The following is a 20,794-nucleotide window of genomic DNA, read 5'->3' on the forward strand; positions in this document are numbered from 1 at the left end:
CACATTATAAATAATATTCAATCTAGTTTCATTTTTAATTGATTATATAAAATATAAACCACCCAAGATTCAATTGAAGTTTTATTTAAGCTTGATTTGAAATATCCTTGTATTTGTTTATCAAAATTGGCTCGAATTGAAATCAATTACACCGTTATTCTCATATCATTTTGGTTGATCGATACTTTTTATTCAGTGATATAAGTGATACTAAGTTATAATCGATCAAAGGCATAATTTAGCCTCTATTTTTGCACCTCCCTCTCGATAGGAAGTGCTAAGATACAATCCTAATTCACATCATAATAATTAGACTCTTTAATTTGTTGTGATTCCAAACTTTCTGAGTCTATTAGAATTAGCAAAATATAAAAATGAATTTCCATGTACAATAATTCAAGAAAGAAAGAAGAAAATAGTTGGAGCAAAGGAAGCCAAATCGAGCGCGGGAGATAAAAAAGAAATGGAGAGAAGAAAAGGCGGGAAATTTAGCTTTCGTTCTCTCTGCCCTTATAAATAACGAAGCCGTTTTATATTTCGTTTCCTTTTAACCCATACTAGTCTTTTCATCTATTGACGAAATGGGTAGGAAGAAGAAAACTAGGGTTTCCCACGGCGACGTTGACGGCGAGGACGCCGGAGGAATCCCGGACACTGCCGGCGCTTCCGGCGTTCAGTCTTCCTCCGCCGTTAATGGCAGAAGCTTGTACGAGGTAATTCGACTCGAAGCCCTTGATTTTCTTCGAATTGTTTGAGGATTTGGGGATTACTCTTTTTTCCGTGGACGTCTCGAATTAGGGCATCCTCGACTATTTTGAGCCCTAGATTTTTTTATGTGTGGCGGTTAGTTTTACCGGAAGGTTGGTGCGGGGTGTCGATTTCTATGTTCGATCTGTGTGATGCTCCAAATCTGTTAAAATGGTGGATAATTTTTCTTTATCAAATAGTTGGTGGGAGGGTGTGTTTTCGGTGTTAATTAGGTCAAAGTGCACAATAGATGTGAGATTTAATGGGTGTCGCTTCTATGCTTCTGTTTTGCTTAGCTCGTGTTGATTTGGTTTGGAAAGGTTGAAGCTTTATGGAAGGATCGTTTGAAGTTTGTAGTTTTTAGTCTGTACAGTATAATCTGGGATTGAAGTTTAATAGTTTCGTTATCTGAGAAGGTATCTTACCATTATGTATGCTGGTAAGCTAGATAGTTCAATGCTAACAAGGTTCTATTCTTGGGTATTCACAATTGGTGACTTCCCGTTCTAAAAGCACCTTGGGCTTCTGCTACATTCCAGTCCTCCTTTCTACAAATCTTACCAAAATTGACACATGTTACTTCTGCTTCCTCATCTTTATGTGGAAGTTAGGTGAACTTCTAACAAATTAATCTGTGTCGTATTTATCTTGATTGCCTTTCACATTGTTGCATAGCATCCATCTGTTTGTTTTCATTTGTTAAACAAGATTGTCCCTGGAAAACCTTGCTTTTTTTAGAGTTATCTTACAACAACCCTATAGCAATATGTTATGCTTAGTTGCTCGTGTTTTGTGGTGGGAGGGACCTGTTTGCTGTTTGTTAATTGTTATAGAAAAGAGTAAACTAGGAAACTGGAATATTCAGATAGGTGTTATGTCATAGCACTTACTTCTGTCTGCATTAAAGAAATCTAGGGCATGCAGTTATCGTTTGTAGCAATTCTTCAGCCTTATCTATTTTATTTCTTGGGCAGTCTTGCTATTTGGTAAACTGTTCAAACTCCTACTTTGCAGGATATATACTCATTCTCTTTGATCTAAATTGACTTGTTAATTGTTACGCTTAAAACTCCATCTGATTAGATGATAAGGTTGCAAACTTGAAGTAAAGCCTCAATAAGGCTTACTCCAGCCAACCAGAAAGTACTTTTTGGTCATAGGGTAGGAGTTATTCCACAATCTCTCTCTCTCTCTCTCTCTCACACACACACACACACAACTTTTTTCTATTTCTTCGTAGGTACTGCATTTGCAATGTAAAGGAACTGGAATTAATCTAAAGAACAATGATGCTTTCCTATATGGAGTGGTCATTTAAAGTTTATTTTATTTCATTTTAAGAAATCTCAATTAGAGTCAAGAAAGTTGGGTAGCATATGGTTACATTTTTCCCTCCAATAATACTAGAGAACTTATGCCTTCTTTTTAGCATTTAGAAGCTGTTTAACTATTCAACAGATCCTAGGTGTAGAGCGAACAGCATCTCAACAGGAAATAAAGAAAGCATACTACAAGTTGGCTTTGCGTCTTCACCCAGATAAGAATCCTGGCGATGAGGTTGCACTTTTTATCACTAATCTCATTTTTATCTCAGGAAGGTCCTCTAAATAGTATTGAGCTAAATTTTATTTGGCATCAGGAAGCCAAGGAGAAATTCCAGTTGTTGCAAAAGGTGATATCAGTTCTTGGGGATGAGGAGAAAAGGGCTGTGTATGATCAAACTGGTTGTACGGATGATGATGTATGTGCTTTTAAAAATATTATTATTTATTTCATATGGGTCGATTAAAGGTCATATTCTGTAACAATAATTGTTATGTTTTTTAGGCATTGGTTGGAGAAGCTGCAGAAAACCTTCAAGAGTTTTTCAGATCAGTGTATAGAAGAGTATGTCCCTTGATATCAGAGAAATCAATATTTTCTCAACTGTGACCTTAATTTTTCTTGTCATTTGGAGAAATATTTCTTTATCATCTATAGGTTACTGAGGCTGATATTGAGGAATTTGAAGCTAACTACAGAGGGTCAGATTCTGAGAAGAAGGATCTGAAAGATCTCTACATAAAATTTAAGGGCAATATGAACAGGTATAGCATATTAGGTGATAGAAAAGCCTATATTAAGTTCAGTGATCTGATCAGCGGGAGAATATAATATGGGCGATGATACAAGTGAGACATTCTTCACATATGCAATTTCTTTGACCTTTAACTTCTTTTTTCCATTCCAGTCTCTTCTGTTCAATGATCTGCTCTGAACCAAAGCTAGATTCACACCGCTTTAAGGATGTCATTGATGAAGCAATAGCTGAAGGTACATCATTTTGTCATTATAAATATTGCTATTATCATTGATCGTCTTATTTGGGCATTTTCTTCTAAATTATCCCCTATGTGCACTTTCTTTGCAACTATCTAATATGTACATGTACCTCCTTTTCATTTCTTCTTGGGTTCGATAGCTTGGCAGTTAATATTATTAGAGAGGTGCTGGAAATTTTCTTTAAACACTTCAGCAGTTGGATGCAAATGTAATTGTAGCTATTTGTCTTTCTTCTTTCTAGGAGAGCTGAAGACAACAAAAGCTTACGAAAAATGGGCGAAGCAAATTTCTCAGACAGAGCCACCTACCGATCCTCTAAAGAGGCGGGTGAAGTGAGTGTTCCATCAAAAACAGTGTCCACCATTCATGCAACCTTTTCCGTGAGTAACAAAAATATATTCTTTTTTCATGATATCTTAATTTGTAGGTCAAAGAAGAAAAATGAAACGGATCTGGTTTTAGCCATCACACAGCGCAGGAACCAGAGAAAAGACCAGTTTGGTTCCCTCCTCTCCTCCATTATGGCAAAGTGTGATCCAAATGCTGCCCCAGAACCCACAGAAGAAGAGTTTGAGAAAGCACGGCAAAGGCTTGAAAGCAACAAGCAGCCCAAAAGGCGGAAAAGATAGGATATCAACATCTCGTAGTATCAGGATACCATCAATGAGCAGGGGATGGGAGCTGAAGTTAATTAGTTCTAATTATCCATGCTGATTACCTTGAAGTTTCTTCTCCAGATCTAGTCTTCCAAGAAGGTTAATGGCTTTGTGATCCGTTAGAAATCAGAGAGCTCCTATTTTCTTTCCTTTTTTGTTTGTTTTGGTGTTGATTTTGATAGTTATACTTGATGGTTGGCTATTGGAGATTATTCCAAATGCTTTTCTCTACTTCCTCGCCTAACGAACCTGGGATTATGTACATTAGATACGAGTTTCCTTCTTTTTGTGAGTAGCATCCAACAGGCCTAACAATTAGTATTAGTAGTTGAGGTTCTAGTTTTCATTTTTGCATACATGAGTAGGGCTGTCAAAATAATCAAGCTTGGCTCAAAAAGGAGTTTTGAGCTGAGCTTGGTTTTTAAAATAGGTTCGGAAATAATTTTGAGCCAAGATTGATTAAGAGCTGGCTTAATCAAGTAGGCTCAATTAGGCTTAAAATAATCATATATATATATGTATATAATATTTTTCATATTATATTATACTTTTGTTATGTTTTAAATTACTTAAGTAGAATTCTATCGTATTTTTTTTAAATACATGAATATTTTTATTAATATATTTAAACTAATCTTAATTTAATTTAAGTTTGATAAGGCTTGAAACTTGGTTTGAATTAATTAAGGTACAAATTTGAATTGATTAAGATTTAAAAATTACTTATTGATCGGCTCATTTAGGCTTAAGCTTAACTCGAATATAAAATTAGCTCAAAATTAGTTCGAATTGAAATTATTTTCAATTCATGCTTGATTATAAATCTAGATACAAATTATTTTCAATTCTAAGCTTGATTGATTACACCCTATGAGAAGAATTTTCTTGGGATGATGAATCACATTGTGTTGTGACTTAGTTGATTTGTTATGGCCATTTCTTTTTATAGCAATTTCATATATAAGTGCTTGTAAGCAGAATGAAGTAACCACACCGGGAATTCAGAGATTGCAACATATTCACCAAGAACAAATTAATCAATTAATTATTCAACCGTGTTTGCTACAACCCTTGTATATATGGGACTATAACCTCAGTCTTACTTTCTTAATACAAACAAAGAATTAGCTTAGTGCAAGTAATAAAAAAGGAAGGAGAGAACCGAGGCGCTGACTAGGGTTCCGATGGCAGGAGATCGCAAAAGAAGCACTAACAGGGCTGACAGCTGGTGCATCTGTAGCTAGCGCCATAGTGGCTGAGGTAGCAGCGATAAGGATCGCACAAACAATCTTCTTCATCTCCATTGACATTGAATTGTAAGATTGGACCGTCGAAGCCTGCCTTGATTTTTATTTTTGGAATTTTGATTGAGATTTAATTTCTCAATCAATCTTTTTATTTTGTTTTTTGTTTATAAATACAGGCTTGAGAGGAGGAGGGAGACCGGAGAGAGGTGATTTATAGGAGGGGTTTGGGGAGGTGGATGTCATGTTGACCAGTTGGTGATTAGTGGATGACAAGAAATTTAGGAATTTTCTTAATGGTTCTAATTAAGTTAAGCTGTTTTAGGGTTTTAATTCTAGTGCTTAATCATTAAATCCTCTGCGAGGTCTACGTGCATGCATGTGAATGAGAATTGGACGGCAACGTGATGACCGGGTCCACTATTCCACGTGGCAGCATGCATCTGGTTTGCATGGGGAAGCCAAAAGTGAGCCATAGTTAGAATTGTAACCACGTGTATTGATATGAGTGGTGGGAAAATTTATTTTCTGGATTTGCTGCTATGAGTGTTGAACTAATTACAATGGAATATGGAATTTTTGAGTATTTAAGTCTACCAATTTTTTTTCCATAACATATTTAATTCATCTCAAAACTTAAATATAAGAGTATATGAGCAATGTATATTTAGAAGTCGTCAAACCAAAAAATAATTTATATAATTAAATTTTCTTCCATACTTAAAATTAGCAAAAAATTCTATATAAGTAATTTGGAACTTGTTATTCTTAGTTATTTTTAAATTCAGCTAGCAAAAAAGTTTAGGAGCAAGAGTTTGGTTAAAAACTTTGGAATATATATTTATGAGAGAAAATAATGCTTTGGATCCTTTAATATTTAATTTCTTCTTATAAGAGTATGTACATCTTTTGTGTCGGTTATTTGAGTGTGTTAGACATAAAATAAATTTTTTTACTTTAATATTCATCGTCACTCATCTCATAACTTTTATATATATATATATATATATATATATACTTACAAGTAAAATATAAATATGTTACTTACATAAAATTCTATTTGGTAAATATAATTCGTCAATTATATGAGTACAAGTAAAAATATGATTTTATTCATAGATATTATCACAATGAAGCTGCTTAATTGAGCTTTATTTTGCCAAAATGGTACTAAAGTAATGAACATCCTCCCCCCCCCTCCCCCCCCCCTTCAATTACTGCTTCTTCTTTTTTTCTAATATGTCTAATTTGTGCTTTATAACATATATAAAATTTCTCCCTAGACTCCTATTAATTATGTATTTATATAAATCATTACAAAGGGAAAGGAAAAAAATTATATATTACGACTCTCATTAGGCTTAGCCCATTTCTCTCCTTCTCTCCCTCAAAAAAAAAAAAAAAAAAAAGAAAGAAAGAAAAAAAAGAATTAGTTTGTTTATAATGCGAATCGGGTCAGATCGGATCACATCAAAGTGAGAGAAGAATCTTAGATAATTGAATTGGCTTTGACATTTATCTCTCTCGACTTCTCTAGCTATTGGTGCCTTTTTCATCTCCCTTCTTTCATCATCTAAGTCTTTGTTTGGCCTCCTCCTTTCTAACTCCATTTTTCTATAATAACTTCTCCCCCTTCATACTAAGAACTAAACTTAGCATTTGTCCAGCTATTGAAGAGCTATCAAGTTAGGATTCGATTCTAGTTATAAAGCAATGTGTTATATACAAATTTTCCTAATTTTTTTAAAAATCATTTAGTTAATTTTAAAACACATGATTAAGCAACATCACTGTTGTGTAGATGCTACCATAATTGCATAAAATAATATTTTTTATCGTATTTTAAACCAAGAAGTTCGCGAGGTTCCATCACTACTAACATTGTCACTAATTATCTCATAGCTTACATCTAATTGACTCACGTCAATCGTCTTCTATGAATCATTGCGACAATAACATGAGAATAGGAGTGCTTAATTTAATTAGCTTATCTAAAAGTAATCAATCCACTTGGTATTAAAGATGTATACCTAATTTTTGCAAGTTAATTATGTTATCATGTAAACCATTCCTACGTATCAATGATCTAATCTACCCACTCTTAGTAACTTTATATACCACTAACTACTTTATGTCCCACTATGGTATAACTCTTTTTATAATCCTAATTTAACGGCTATAATGGTTAGTTTTTATATTCTGTATCGATTCCAATACTATATTACGTAAAAAAAATATATTAGTTAACTTTCGAATTCTTTTCTTCTATTAAAATTTCTCTCTCTTAGGTATAATTATGATAGATATAATTTAACTTTGGGAGATATCACTTAATACTAGATAATTTAAATTTGATTCTTTACCTTTATACACGATAGATTTTAATTTAAAATTAATTCTCTATCTCTATATGTTATCGAATTTTAGTTTAAATCAATTTTATACTAATGAGATATATATGTAAGTAATTAAAGAGATAAAATTTAGTTATACTTTCTTCAAGTTAACTATTACTCTCAGTTAAGTTAAGAGTATATATGTCTATTAGTAATAATAAATTATTAGATAATATAATTCTCAAAAAATAGCGCTATATATATATATATATGAAGTTTAAATTAATATATATGTAAATAGAAAAAAACTTAAAAATAATTAATCACATGTTGAACGGGTTACAAAACTAATAGTTAGATCTCACTTTAATTACTTTAGAAAGTATTATAATTGCTGCTAAAATTATTTGCTCTTTCAAAAATATTATTCTAATAGTTAAATCTAACTAATTAGGATTAAAATACAACTCAAATAATTAAAAAACTATTTTGTGCATGTACATATTTTTTAAAATGATTTAAAAGCTACCAAATATTATTTTCGATACTATAGTACAATGAAATATATCTTCCTTTGTATGAGAAAAAATTGTTTATAAATTTTACATTCTAAACTCAAAAACCTAATCACATCAACAATTCTCAAAAATATAATGACAATTATGATATTTTAATTTTTTTTTCAAGTAGCAACTATGTAAAAAAAACCCCCCCAAAAAAAGTAATTAATTGCCTAACTAAAGCACCAATGAAACAATGTTTAATTATTAAGTATATTATGAGTGTTATGTAGTAATTTTGTTGTCCTTTATAAAATAATTGCTAACTAAAAACCAAAACTACTTTATTTTGTTATAATTAATATATATTTAAATATCCTGAAGCTTAAGTTGATAAACAACAAACTCGAAGAAGACATTATGATATGATGTTTGATAACTATTTCACTGGAATACTTAAGTTGTTAAGTAAATACCAACCATATATATTATGACTTTAGACTATATAGTTGAAGCAGTCCTTATTTACAAGCAATATGGCTTGTTTGCCAATATAATAATAGAATAGAATTATCTCCTAGATTACTCCCTTGAAGGCAAAGAATAATCCTAGTTGTCTATGAGAGTTTTCCTATAAACAATTCCATAATAAATATTCCACAAATATAAAAATGTAATACACTAAAAATATGTATATCTATTACATGGCTTTCAAGTTAATTAGGCAATCATTGGTTTAAGATTAAGCTTCGAATTTGATTAATTAGCTTCATTTCTTAGTTTTAATTTATCTGTCTTGAACTAGACAAAGAAAATATTATTATTACTTTTGATGTGATGTGAAAAAATAAAAAAATATTAGTTTTGGAGGGAAATAAATACTATATAAAAGTAATGAACTAATATACCTTTTATGAAATTAGAATCAACTAGAATTTATCAAAGTGTTACGAAATCAGCCAACTTTAGTAATGTCGGTAAGTATTTTCTGCGTCGCCAAAGAGATTGTATGTCTTCCAATACTAAGTAATTATTATGTAAAAATATTACTTAATGATTTGATAGCTTGACTAAAAGACTAGATTACATGCGATCGAATCAATGCAACAGCTTAGAACGATGCTTACCTCTTTATTTAAGGAGAGTTAGCTCATAATAAACAAGCTCTTAAATGATTAAAATAATAGAAAAATAGGCCTCATAAGAACAACTCAAGACACTCTATTAGCAGACAACTACTCCACCTCATGAGTAATTTAAGCTTTCGTTTCTCATGACATTCCCAAGTTGGTCGTGGAGTGGGTGATAAAATAATAAATTCTAATAAGTTTTTTATAAAATAAATTCCATCTTTTTCCATAATATTTTTAAAATAAATTAAAAATATTAATATATTTTCTTTACCTTTATTTATCTCAATGGAGAAGAGACAAAGGTAAAGAACATTCAAATGCTTCCAATAATAGAGCAAGTCATCCCTAACGTAACCATCTCCAAAGATTAAAGAATATGATAGTAAATAAATAATAATAATGGAAAAAAAAATAATTACGAATAAGACTCTATTTATATAATACAACTCAAACACCCCTCTCTCCCTCACTCTCTCTCTCTCTCTCTCTCGCTCTCCCCTACCTCCTCGAAAAGCTTCCATCTTTGGAAGCGGGAGTTGAAGGCCTCGCTCGCCCTCCCTTGTAGGTGCCCGGGAAAGAGAGGGATCTCCGATGGATTCGCAAGTCCTCGTCGCGCTCGCGCTCTCGCTGGTCGGTGGATTGAGCACGTCCATAGGTACTAATTCGATTTGAAAGAGAATAGAATTTGCATCGCTTTTTTCTTGGATTTTGGGATGTGTGTCTTTTGATATTGGGGGGTGTTGGGATTGTCCTCGTGCTGTGAGGAATTTTGCTAGACGGGCTTGATTGCAACATTTTGCCATCGCTGATGCGATGAGAAAGTTGTTATCTTTTGGTGGGGATTTTATTTTTATTTTTGTAAGTTGATCTTGGAATATTTATTTGGGTACTGCTTCATTGGGCTCGTGGATGTTTTGGATTCTTTCCGGATAAGTATCTGATTGCGAGCCAGTTGTTCTGTTTCTAGTTGAGTTTATGAATATGTGAGGAAAGAGGGGGAGACAGTAGCATGAATGCTTAGAGTACAATCAGTACGATGCACTTTATTTTCTTTTTAATTATGAGTTCAATTGTTCTTGGGGGACATAAGATTTTCTGGAGTCGAATAACATAGATAGTTAGGCCCTGTTTGTTTGGTTGCACGATAAGAAATTCACAAATAATGGACCAAGAGAAGTCGTGTGAAAAGTGTGATACTTATCATCTATCCTCAATGTGCTTTCAGTTTGGAGGGGTATGATACGCCAAAATAAAGAAAGTGGAAAAGGTTGATTTTTTTCCCTTTCCAGAATTGTTCTTGTACAGTGAGGATGAGGGAAACTGTGTTTTTCCCTTATCATGACTAGTTGAGGTCAAAGCTATCCTTTTCCATTTTCATGGCTAGTTATTACTTATTATACCTCTTTATCCCTTATCAGGGCCTTTGGATGTCCAGCCAGAGAGAGTGGTTAATGGCGCTTGATTGCTATTCAGGAATAATGGACCCCTTATTTATAGATAAAGGGGAATGGGGCCTAAGATTATTCATGATAGGATGAGCAGAGGTAACGAGCTGTTCATCTTCAGTGGGAAGTGCCATAAGAGTATAATGTGGATAGCAAAAGCCTTCCATTCAAGCAAAGAGTAATAATAAACCCCTGTAGAGGATCATATATCCTATAATTAATTCTCTTAATCTTTTAATGTTTTTGACCGCCAGAGTGAGCTTGCTCTTAATAGTAGCAATATTTGAAAAGGTATGCACAGTATGTGGGCAGTTACGGGAGTTCATAGAGTCTACGTAGTATCCAGATGTGCATATGTGTTCGATGTTTAATAGTCCATTGATAAATATATGCAAAGCATGATTTGGAAAAAAAAAGGAAAATCTTCATGAAATGACTTATTGTGTATGGCTAGAAAAAAGAAAAGAAAAAGGACATTAGGTCTCCGATAGGTCATATGAAATTCTATGCAGGTTATCCCTTTTTGGGATGAGATATGGGCCACAAATGCATATGCCATCACTGGCTGCCTATGCAGGTGTTGACGACAATTTGGAACACTGATAATCTGAGATACTTTCCTGTGACCATTTTTATTTGATGAAGGTTTTCTCTACAACTGCTCAATACTGTAAAACCTTGTGTGAGTTATGACCATAATTGTTACAAGGAGTGAGATCAGATTGTTTGCAACATAGTTCAATGTTTTGGTTTTGGCTCGGTTAAAAAACGAAATGTTTTTGTCAGTTTCAGTCGGTTCTAGTTCTAATCTTGTTGTATCTGTTTTATTCTTCTTGTGATAAATAGTCTTCTTTATCTTATTTTTCAAGCTATCACACAAAATCTAATAGCATTTAAAGTTTTAAACAATGAGGTTGATATTCAATCAGGTACAAGTTAGATTTAAGTCAAATCCAGCTTTGAATTTAAAACATACGTTAAAAGATTGTTATTATGGTTGTTTTGGTTGGACACTAGTTATGGGGACCAATTTTGGATAGGATAGGATCGAAAAGCGAAATGTTTTAGCGTAATGTCTCGGTTTCAGACAAAACTTCAAACCATAGGCTGAACCATCTTCTGATTTATTTTAAAGTCCATTATTTCTCTTAATGTTGTAAAAAGTGGATTGAAGCAGTTGTATTGTGCAAATTAGATGCTAAAGTTCATCTCCAGTTGATTAATCATGGTGGACCAAATTTTTAGAGCTTTTGGAATTAGAAGTCTGGATTTCATGGCTTAGGCTTCTTTATGAGTTTATTCTAGCAACAATCAGATTATTAATTGCCTTTTCTATTGTTTCTTTGAATGTACTTGTGGAGGCGTTACATTGTGTGATTGACGCTTGCCTCCTTGCACCTAAGCGGTCATGAATTCTGGCCGTGTAAACAATCTTTCATCTAATAGTATAAGGGCCCATACATCTTCCCCTCCTAGATTTGTAATGCATTAGTGAGATCCTCAAGCATTGGAATGTCTATTGCAGTTGTTTTGTTTCTACTAGTAGTGATGTGGAAAGATTTTTATTTGATGTCACAATAGTTGACCTGTGCAAGGTTTAAGGTGCCAATGCTTAGGCCTCTTTTGATGCATATGTTTCTTATTAAATACTAACTTTGATTGGACTTTGTGGTGTCTGGATGGCCAAACTAAATTTACTCTTGAAACATTTAAGCTAGATAGCTCTTTGTTTGCTTTTATATGAGATAAACCTATCTTTGGCATCTTATGACGAACTTTTTCACCATAGCGTGTGAATTCTTCTAGGCCAATTGATGTAAAAGAGAACAGTTTGAGAATTTTAATTACTGGGTAATGGTTTAAATATGTTCAAATTCTCTATTTCTCTTAATATGTTCTTCTCATGTAATTATTTTTAAAAGAAGAATAGGAATGTCAATTAACTAGAAGACTTTATTTCTTCTGAGAGGAAATAGAAGTTTTCATTTAGATGTTTAAAAAAAGTAAATGACATTTCAAAAATGTTTTAAACCTGAAACATAACTTAAAATGCCGTGCTCTTCCAAAGAAGATTCTCAAATTTGTCTAGTTTCTATTCTATTAAAATTGGAACTTTGCATTTGGAGCAGGAAGGAACATGCTACCTTTTCACCTCATGCACAACTAGCCTAAATTGCTGGTTTTTAATAGTTTGCTTATGTTAGAGTAGTACAAACACACACTCAGAATGACTTTTGTGTTGGGGGTTTCATTGTCTTCCGGAGCCTTGTCTTAGAAAATGGAGTTGGATGCAAACTGAAAGTAGGTTTCAGATAAATGATAGATTTACATGACTGGAGTTGTAACTGCTTCTGTCATGACTATTCACTTTCTTTTATAGGAAGTAATCTATACACAGAATATCTTGAGAATATCCACTGTGTACTCTTGCATTCTTGGTAGATAATGTCAAATGACTATCTCCATATCTTAGTGATACTTTCTGGTTCTCTGAGCAGGTGCATTGCTTGTGATTCTAAATCATTCTCCTAGCCTCAAGATGCTTGGGCTTCTGCAGGTGATCTCCTTGTGTCTCTCTCCCTTATTGGATTTCCTTACTACTTATGGTTTTTTCTTACAGCATGGACTCTGTAATAGATTCTAATTCATTTGTCAGGGTTTTGCTGCTGGACTTATGTTGAGCATATCTTTTCTAGACTTGGCACATAATGCTCTGAACTCTATTGGTTTCTTAAAAGGAAATCTCTGGGTGAGACCTGCTCTACTTACTGGGATATGATTGCCACTTCTTATTTGTTGCTTTTTCTTGAGGTTGACCTTTTTAAGAAAAGTTATCTGGTTGCAGTTCTTTGCAGGAGTTCTTTTCTTTGCTTTTGTTATCAATTTTATTCCAGAACCAGCTATTGTTCCGAGAACAGATGCAAACAAAAAAGAGGTCTGCATTACATTTGTTGCCCATGGGTCATTAGCTAGTCATTTTTCTTCCTACAAAAGTAGAAAAGTCACTTTGATTTTTTATCTTTGGTTCGAGACAAGCAGAATGATGATGATGGATCAGGTAAAGACATGATGAAGAAACATCGCCGGCAGGTTTTCTTCAGTGGGATAGTCACCGCTGTAGGTAAGCATGTTCCTAAAATTCTTTGTTTACTTGCTAACAATGAATTATAGAAGATTATTTAGGTCATATACCAGTTAACGAGAAGAATTTTATTTATTTGTTAAAGAAATTAGTATGATGTTAGGAGAATAAAATTAAAGAGAATTCATTACTCTTTTTTTTCCTCTCTTTCTCTCTTACCTGTACCGTCTCGGGTGGGATCGACTGATCCCAACCTGAAATAGATCGATCCGCCGATACCTGGCTAGTTTTGGCCCAGGATGGTGATTGGCCAAAATTAGGATCCATTTTTTTTTTAAACTGTAATTATTCTTTATCGTCCAAGCCTTATCCCAATAGTATTGTGCCAGCCCCAAGCCTTGTTGGCTAGAAGAGCCTTAACAACTCTAATTAAGCTTATGCTACAGTGAAAAAATGCAGCAACTCCTTTTAAATTAGTAAGCGTCTAGAAGATAGGAAAGTGATGCTCATTTTCAAGAAAGAAGTCCAACTAGTCCAAATGACGAAGTCAGTTTGAAAGCAAGAATTGCCCAAGCACTAAAGCGGATGTGGAAGCCAGAAGCTTATTGAGAGAAACAACCTGAGCAAATAGAACTAAGACTGTACCCTGGACTTTTATGGAAATCTTTTTTCTCATCTCAATTTGGATCACTAGATGATCAATTGGACAGTTGAGTATAAGCCACGGTTTCCTACTTCCATGTGTGGTCTTTCATGGATTTTTGTAAAATTGGACATGCATAATCTTAACCCACTTAGGTTGATATTCATGCTGAAAAATGCTGTAATTGTAGTATATACATGTAAATTGATAAAATAAATGTATTTATGATGCAAAATCATGTTATCAAATGTTAATAATCGAACTAAAATTGATTAGAAGGTTTTCTAGATTCAATGATGATCAGTGTGCTCATTTTAGAGGTGCTCATGACTAGCACATCAATTGTCGATCGTTTTTAACTGAATTGTCTCTTAAGGATTGGATTCTCTTATGGTTGTTCACCTCTATGAGGTGACAGCTGTGTCAGGGTCCCTGGGTACCCCCTGCTAGTACCAGTCTTGACCAGCATGACAAATAATTGCCTAGGTTTGAACTTTTGATTTTTGTGCCCTTCGTTAGGGAGTCATTAATTTTAAAATTTTAGACCATTATAGAAGGACCAAAATATACGTTCTCCTTCATATTTTAATGTAATGCAATACACTCTTCATATGCTAAGCAAATTTTGATAGTTTGTGCATGTAAATCATTAAATATACTGCTGTTTTATTTATTGGATGCGTTTGATTTCATCTAATGATATTTGTAATTATTGCAAGTTGCAGGAATTAGTTTGCACAACTTTCCTGAGGGAATGGCAGTATTTCTTGGATCAATGAAGGTATGTATTGTAAAGGGATGAATGCACACTGCAATGCTGCATCAGTGTGATCTGGGCCAGGAAATAGTTAGTGCTGGAATTCTGCCTCAGTTGAACTTGCTTTTTTTCTCATAAGTGCCTTTTGATGATCTTTTCATGTTTTGAGTGGTTAGAGACAAATATTTTATAATTGACGAGTGTTAGGTTGCAGAAGTATGCCAAATTATCATGCTGCATGGATTGTTAAGCTATTTCCATGTTTCTCCCTTCACAGTTCATATTGCTAAAATTTCGTCTTACTAGAATGGTAGAATTATTAGATTATGGCTGAAAGTTTTAATGTAATCTCAATGGTCATCCATGTTATGCATCAATATGAGGAAGCTTCATACCACCTGTCTTGTGCCTCCTGATAGTCATATTTATTGTCGTCAGTTTTAAACCATTACCCTGAAGTATCTAGTCTTTGGCATATATGCAGTTTCTCACTATTTAGTTGTATTGGTAGTCAACTACATGTGACTAGACATTGTTTGGGTCTTGTGATTGTTTTGGCATTGTGCTCTCAAGAAACTTTTATATATTCTAAGGTGATGCCACTACTGAAAATTTTGTAATTAAGGTTCCTTTTGACTCAGTGAGTGTGTTCTAGACTATGTATTGATTGGATTATGCCATTGTCATTGACATTGTACTCTAAAACCTTTACATGTTCTAAGGTGATACCACTACTGAACATTTTGCGATTGAGTTTCCTTTGAATTGATAAGTTCTAGTGTTGTCTTGTTTCTACTTTGAAAAATTACAGCTATTTCTTATTTATTCTGTTAGTAGAGCAAAACACCATGCAAATAGTTGTCTGATGCTCCTCTACTTTCATGGCCTAGTTTCTATTGAATGGGGCATTTTGTTTTTAGGGCATTCATGCATATAAGGTCTTATAAGTCATATTTTTGCACGAACAGCAGCCACATGTTCCATTTATTTTACATTAAAATGTTATAGACTTATAATCTCTTTTATCTCAGAATTTATAATAATTTTGCTAATTGCTTATAATGGATTCAGTGTAGCTTACTATTCTTTTCTTTAAAATTTTTAGGGACTTCGTGTGGGCCTGAACTTGGCTCTTGCTATTGCTCTGCATAATATCCCGGAGGTAAAGTTCAGTTGGTAATTCTTACACATTTTCCAAATAGTTTGGCTGACATACCATCCTGCAAAGAGAGTGGTCAAGGTTGAATCTGGAGTTTCTATGTGTTCTATTTGAGTTTGTTTTGTCAAAAAATTGCTTTGAAGAAGTTGTGGAGAATGCCTATGCCTTGGCAGTTCAGTTATCTTGTTTTCTTTGCCTTTGCACTAAATGAACAGATTATTAGAGTATACCTACTTAAGAACAGCTTATATTGTTTTATCTTGAAAATTCTTGTTTTAAACACATTTTATGCTTCCAAGCATAATGAGTATACCAACTTAAGAATTATGATGGACTATAGTTATGATTTAGGGATGAGAAAATCATAAGATGAAATATAAGTGAAGAAAATTTAGAATAAAAGGTTGTGAGGGCAAAAATAAGTAAGGTCATCCAGTAAAACCTTTAACAGTGATGAAGAACTCATCTTTGGTAAGCTTTTTTCATTATACTGACATTGGAAGTAGGCCTCAACATCACATTGATAACGATGCACTGTAATCACTAGATAAGCTCACCTAATGAACTTTGGCTTCTTTTATTACCTCATATAGATGTCAGATATTGGTCTTGCTAGTGATTGTAATGCAAGATATTTTATGTGCAAGAACTTGTTTATCCAGACGGATTCTTCTTTCAAATATTATAGCATTATTTTTGGCAATTTGGCTTCCATGAAGAGTTAATATTCATTGCATTTATTATCTCTGAGTATTAGATTTACTTGATAATATTTAATGGAAAAATTTATCATCCTCTCTGTGAATTATTTTTGGCAAATTCCCCTGTTTGAAATAATTGCTTTCATTTTTATACCTTTCAAATAATTTGATTGAACTCTAAATGTATAATGTACATATTAATCCCAAGTTAAAAGTAGAGACCTCTAGGGTCTAGGCATACTATCTAGTACCAACAATTAGACATCTGGCATAGTTCTCAGGAAGATACTTTCTTTCTTTCTTATGTTTTTCTGAAGTTGGTGTTGCTCTTGGGAAATCCCATTTATTTTTATCTCTTCCAAAAGAGAAAATACTTTCTTTAGAGATCACTTGTTAACTAACTTCTGATGGTAAATTTTTCTCTCTGGAAGCTTAATGGTTTCATTTGATACATAGTAAAACTTATCATTCTGAAAAGTGATCCACTTTTTTCTCTCAAGTTTGATCAAAATTTAAGCTGTCTTTGTCAGTTTATTGTAAGTAACCATATGCATGTTGGAGTTCTCTTCTGTCAACACTTACAATTTATTAGCTGGGAATTGGAAGATAACATTTCTTCTACCATCTTAATCTCTTAAATTTGAGATTCACTTTATAGAAATAATTTGATATTTACTTGGTTTCTTCTTACCAGGGCGTTGCTGTAGCTCTTCCAGTCTATTTTGCCACTGACAGGTACTGATCTTTCTGCATCATGTAGATGTCTATCAACTGTCAGTTCAAAAGATAGAGGTGGTTGCTGATATAGTATTTGTTTCATCTGGTTGTCTTTTCTACTATAGTAATATCCTATTTGCTCAAAAAAAAAAAAAGAAGAAGAAGAAGAAGAAGAAGAAATTGCTAACTACATCTGGGGAGGTGGATATTATTTGGTCCTAAGAAAGGAGCCAAAGCAAGCTGTGTCTACTGAGTTGATAGATGAACAAACTATGCACACCTTATTGCACCTCCTTTATATAGTATTTGTTGCATCTGGTTGTCTTTTTTACTATAGTAATATTCTATTTGCTCCAAAAAGAAATTTGCTAACTACAGCTGGGGAGATGGATATTATTTGGTCCTAAGCCAAAGCAAGCTGTGTCTACTGAGTTGATAGATGAACAAACTATGCACACCTTATTGCACTGCCTTTATATGTGAAAACTCATCTGATACATACTCCAATTTGTTTTCTTTCTGAATAACACAGCAAATGGCAGGCATTCAAACTGGCAACACTTTCTGGTTTCGCTGAGCCACTAGGAGTGATTGTTGTAGGTAGGTGGATTGATAATTTTGCATTTGGCGCTTTTATGTGATTTTTGTTTTGTAGTGGAAACATAAAACAATAATGTATTCTTACTCTTGTTAGTTGCCATATCTGAACTCAGCAAAATATCTACTTTTCTCACAGAAATGAGATGTCTCATCTCTTTATGCCTTCTTTATATGAGTGCTATATGACATCTCACATAGCAAACAATTAAGCCAGTTAGTGTTGCCATGTTTGATCGAGATTAGATATTCGAGGATGCACCTTATCCACTATCTTTTATTATCTTAGCCTACTCCCTACTCCATTTAATATTTGAGATTAGATTTGTTATGATGTACAGCCATTTATTTTGCTAGTCATGTACATCCCTTTTGAACACTGGATACTTCATAAATGGTCAAAAAGAGTGTCATAGGGCCATCATATGGATTAGATTCACTTAAATACTGCCAGGTAATGACATACTACTATGGTAGGATGAATGTTATTTGGCTTGGAAGGATAAGGTGAAGTATAAGTGCATCAAAATACACACCGGAGATTGATCTTCTATTTGCAAAGTAATACGGAAGGGTTCTGATAATATGGGGAGTTTACTTCTAACATCAAATATACATGCCCTCATATATGAACGAAGTTTGTAGGAAGCTCTCTAAGTACTTTAGAAAGGCTTCCATTGGTATACGATGCTATGTCTCTATGGTTCTTTTAGAAGAATCTGCAAAAACCAAATTTAACAACATTCTGAAAGTAGCTGCCTATTATCACAAAGTTGTCCACAACTTGGTGAGTGCTAATTCCTCAACATTGTTTACTGGATAAACCTCATAATTCTGGCAGCTTTTATCAGGAGCTATTGCACCACCTGCAATTGTATGCAATCCTTATCAAATTCAGTGGGATCTACTAATCATATTAAAATATTAAATGACTTTTACTTGTAGAACTGCATAACCAATGCAACCTATTTCAGGAACAGGATTTTTGTCCTTCCAGTGACATATCTTCTCTGCACAATGTGTATCATCAGCACATGGCACCTAAGTTTGTCTTGCATATATCTATTCAATAGAATGGATCCTTTATCTGTCGTTAACTTGCATGTGAATTTGGATATAAAACTTAGTACTTGAAAGCTTCAGAACATGTTCTTGAGAATTTGCTTTACTTTGGTTTAGATTTTCTTTTTCCCAATCTACTTACATAAGCTTTCTAACTGGTGGTCTGTTGCAGGCTATTTGTTTCCAAGCAGTCTGAATCCTGAAATCCTTGAAGGCTTACTTGGATCAGGTTCATTGTATTTTGGAATTGCATTACTTTATTCTAATCAAGTAATTTGATACCTTTGGCGCTTACTTTTACTTTTCCGTGCAGTTGGAGGAGTGATGGCTTTTCTCACTCTGCATGAAATGTTGCCTCTAGCATTTGACTATGCTGGTCAGAAACAAGCTGTCAAAGCTGTATTTGTTGGCATGGCTTTCATGTCTGCAAGGTCCGTTACACAGTAACATTAGCAGTAAATTTTTTTACTGGTTCAAAGCTGTGGTTCCCCATCTGCTTCATAGGCTTCTCATGCACACATTCTGATTATGTTTAACATAGCTTGCCAATTACAAAACTTTGAGATGGACACTTCATTGAACTGAACAATAAGGATCACTAGTCCTTAGATTATGATCAGCTTTCTATGACCTTGACACAATGATATGAACATAAGATGTATCATTTTAGATGCTAGGGCACTCGACCTGATTTGGATTTCACAGAAACACTTAATGATCTCCATGCACTAATACTATATCACTCAATACTAAGATCCACTTTTAGTTTTTTTAGCTTTCATTTTAATTATATCTTATCAATGTGTTGCATCGGCAGCTTATATTTCCTAGAAGTCAGCCTACCGAAGGAGATGAGCTTGTAAAATTGGGACAGTTTCTGACCAATATATCAATGCAGTTCGCCTGCTTTGTACATTCCAAAAGGTGGTGAGGTTATTTGTCTATCCTGGTCTCTCATTACAGATCATGCAACACTATCCCAGCAAGGAAGAGAAGGAAATCATGTATATTTGATGTTCTTATCATAAGATGTATCAGCATGAATTGTACCTCATCCCCAATGAAAGTTCTATATACCCACATTCTTCACATGATATGCTCTTTTACTTTAGTGATTTTGCTCAGACTTGTTATGATTTACTATGTTACAAGGGTTAGTTTTACTGAAATTAAACTTCAACTTACAATTAATTTGAAGAGGTGGCTGTTCATCCTCATGTAAACCACAATGATTTAGTTCCGATAGGTTTCAGATACTTTGGCATCTAGCATAGATTGATTATCTACTAGGTACCCTTTTTTTTCTTCCAAGAGAAATAGTAGAATGCAGTTATCAATTGAGAACATCCAAGGAGAGTGACCTCTGAAGCTTGTTCACAGATTTGGACTACTTTGAAGCAGCACATTTCTCTAATAGTTTTTTTACAATCTTGGAATTTTCTTGCATACATAGTTGAATAGTGGAGTCTTATAGTGATGCTAGATCTATCATCTATGTATGTGCATATATACCAATGTATAAAAATGATTGTTAAATTGATTAAACCCCCTATTGATCACGTAAAAGGGACTATCATATGATGTGATATTTGTAAGAGAAGAAGCATATCATAAAAATAATTAGTTTTCCTTGACAAACAGGCTTTCATTGAAACTTAAAACCACACAATATCCCAAACACAATAGATAAAAA

The 20,794-nt window shown here is 33.7% G+C and overlaps 1 protein-coding gene across 1 annotated transcript; it reads left to right on the forward strand.

Annotated features, from left to right (window-relative positions):
- The first annotated feature begins 523 nt into the window (after positions 1-523).
- Positions 524-20,237, forward strand: LOC140766844 (uncharacterized). Its single transcript, XM_073106505.1, has 20 exons — positions 524-713; positions 2,206-2,304; positions 2,387-2,488; positions 2,575-2,634; positions 2,728-2,834; positions 2,978-3,060; positions 3,311-3,401; positions 3,497-3,694; positions 9,481-9,593; positions 12,882-12,940; positions 13,040-13,132; positions 13,229-13,318; positions 13,423-13,504; positions 14,834-14,889; positions 15,971-16,027; positions 17,420-17,460; positions 17,975-18,042; positions 19,274-19,330; positions 19,415-19,532; positions 19,919-20,237. The coding sequence occupies exons 1-20, from the start codon at positions 582-584 to the stop codon at positions 19,962-19,964; spliced, it is 1,752 nt and encodes a 583-aa protein (XP_072962606.1). The 5' UTR covers positions 524-581; the 3' UTR covers positions 19,965-20,237.
- Positions 20,238-20,794: the final 557 nt, after the last annotated feature.

Source organism: Typha angustifolia, chromosome 9 (assembly GCF_048772165.1).
Source record: "Typha angustifolia cultivar Huaian chromosome 9, ASM4877216v1, whole genome shotgun sequence".
Lineage (NCBI taxonomy): Eukaryota > Viridiplantae > Streptophyta > Magnoliopsida > Poales > Typhaceae > Typha > Typha angustifolia.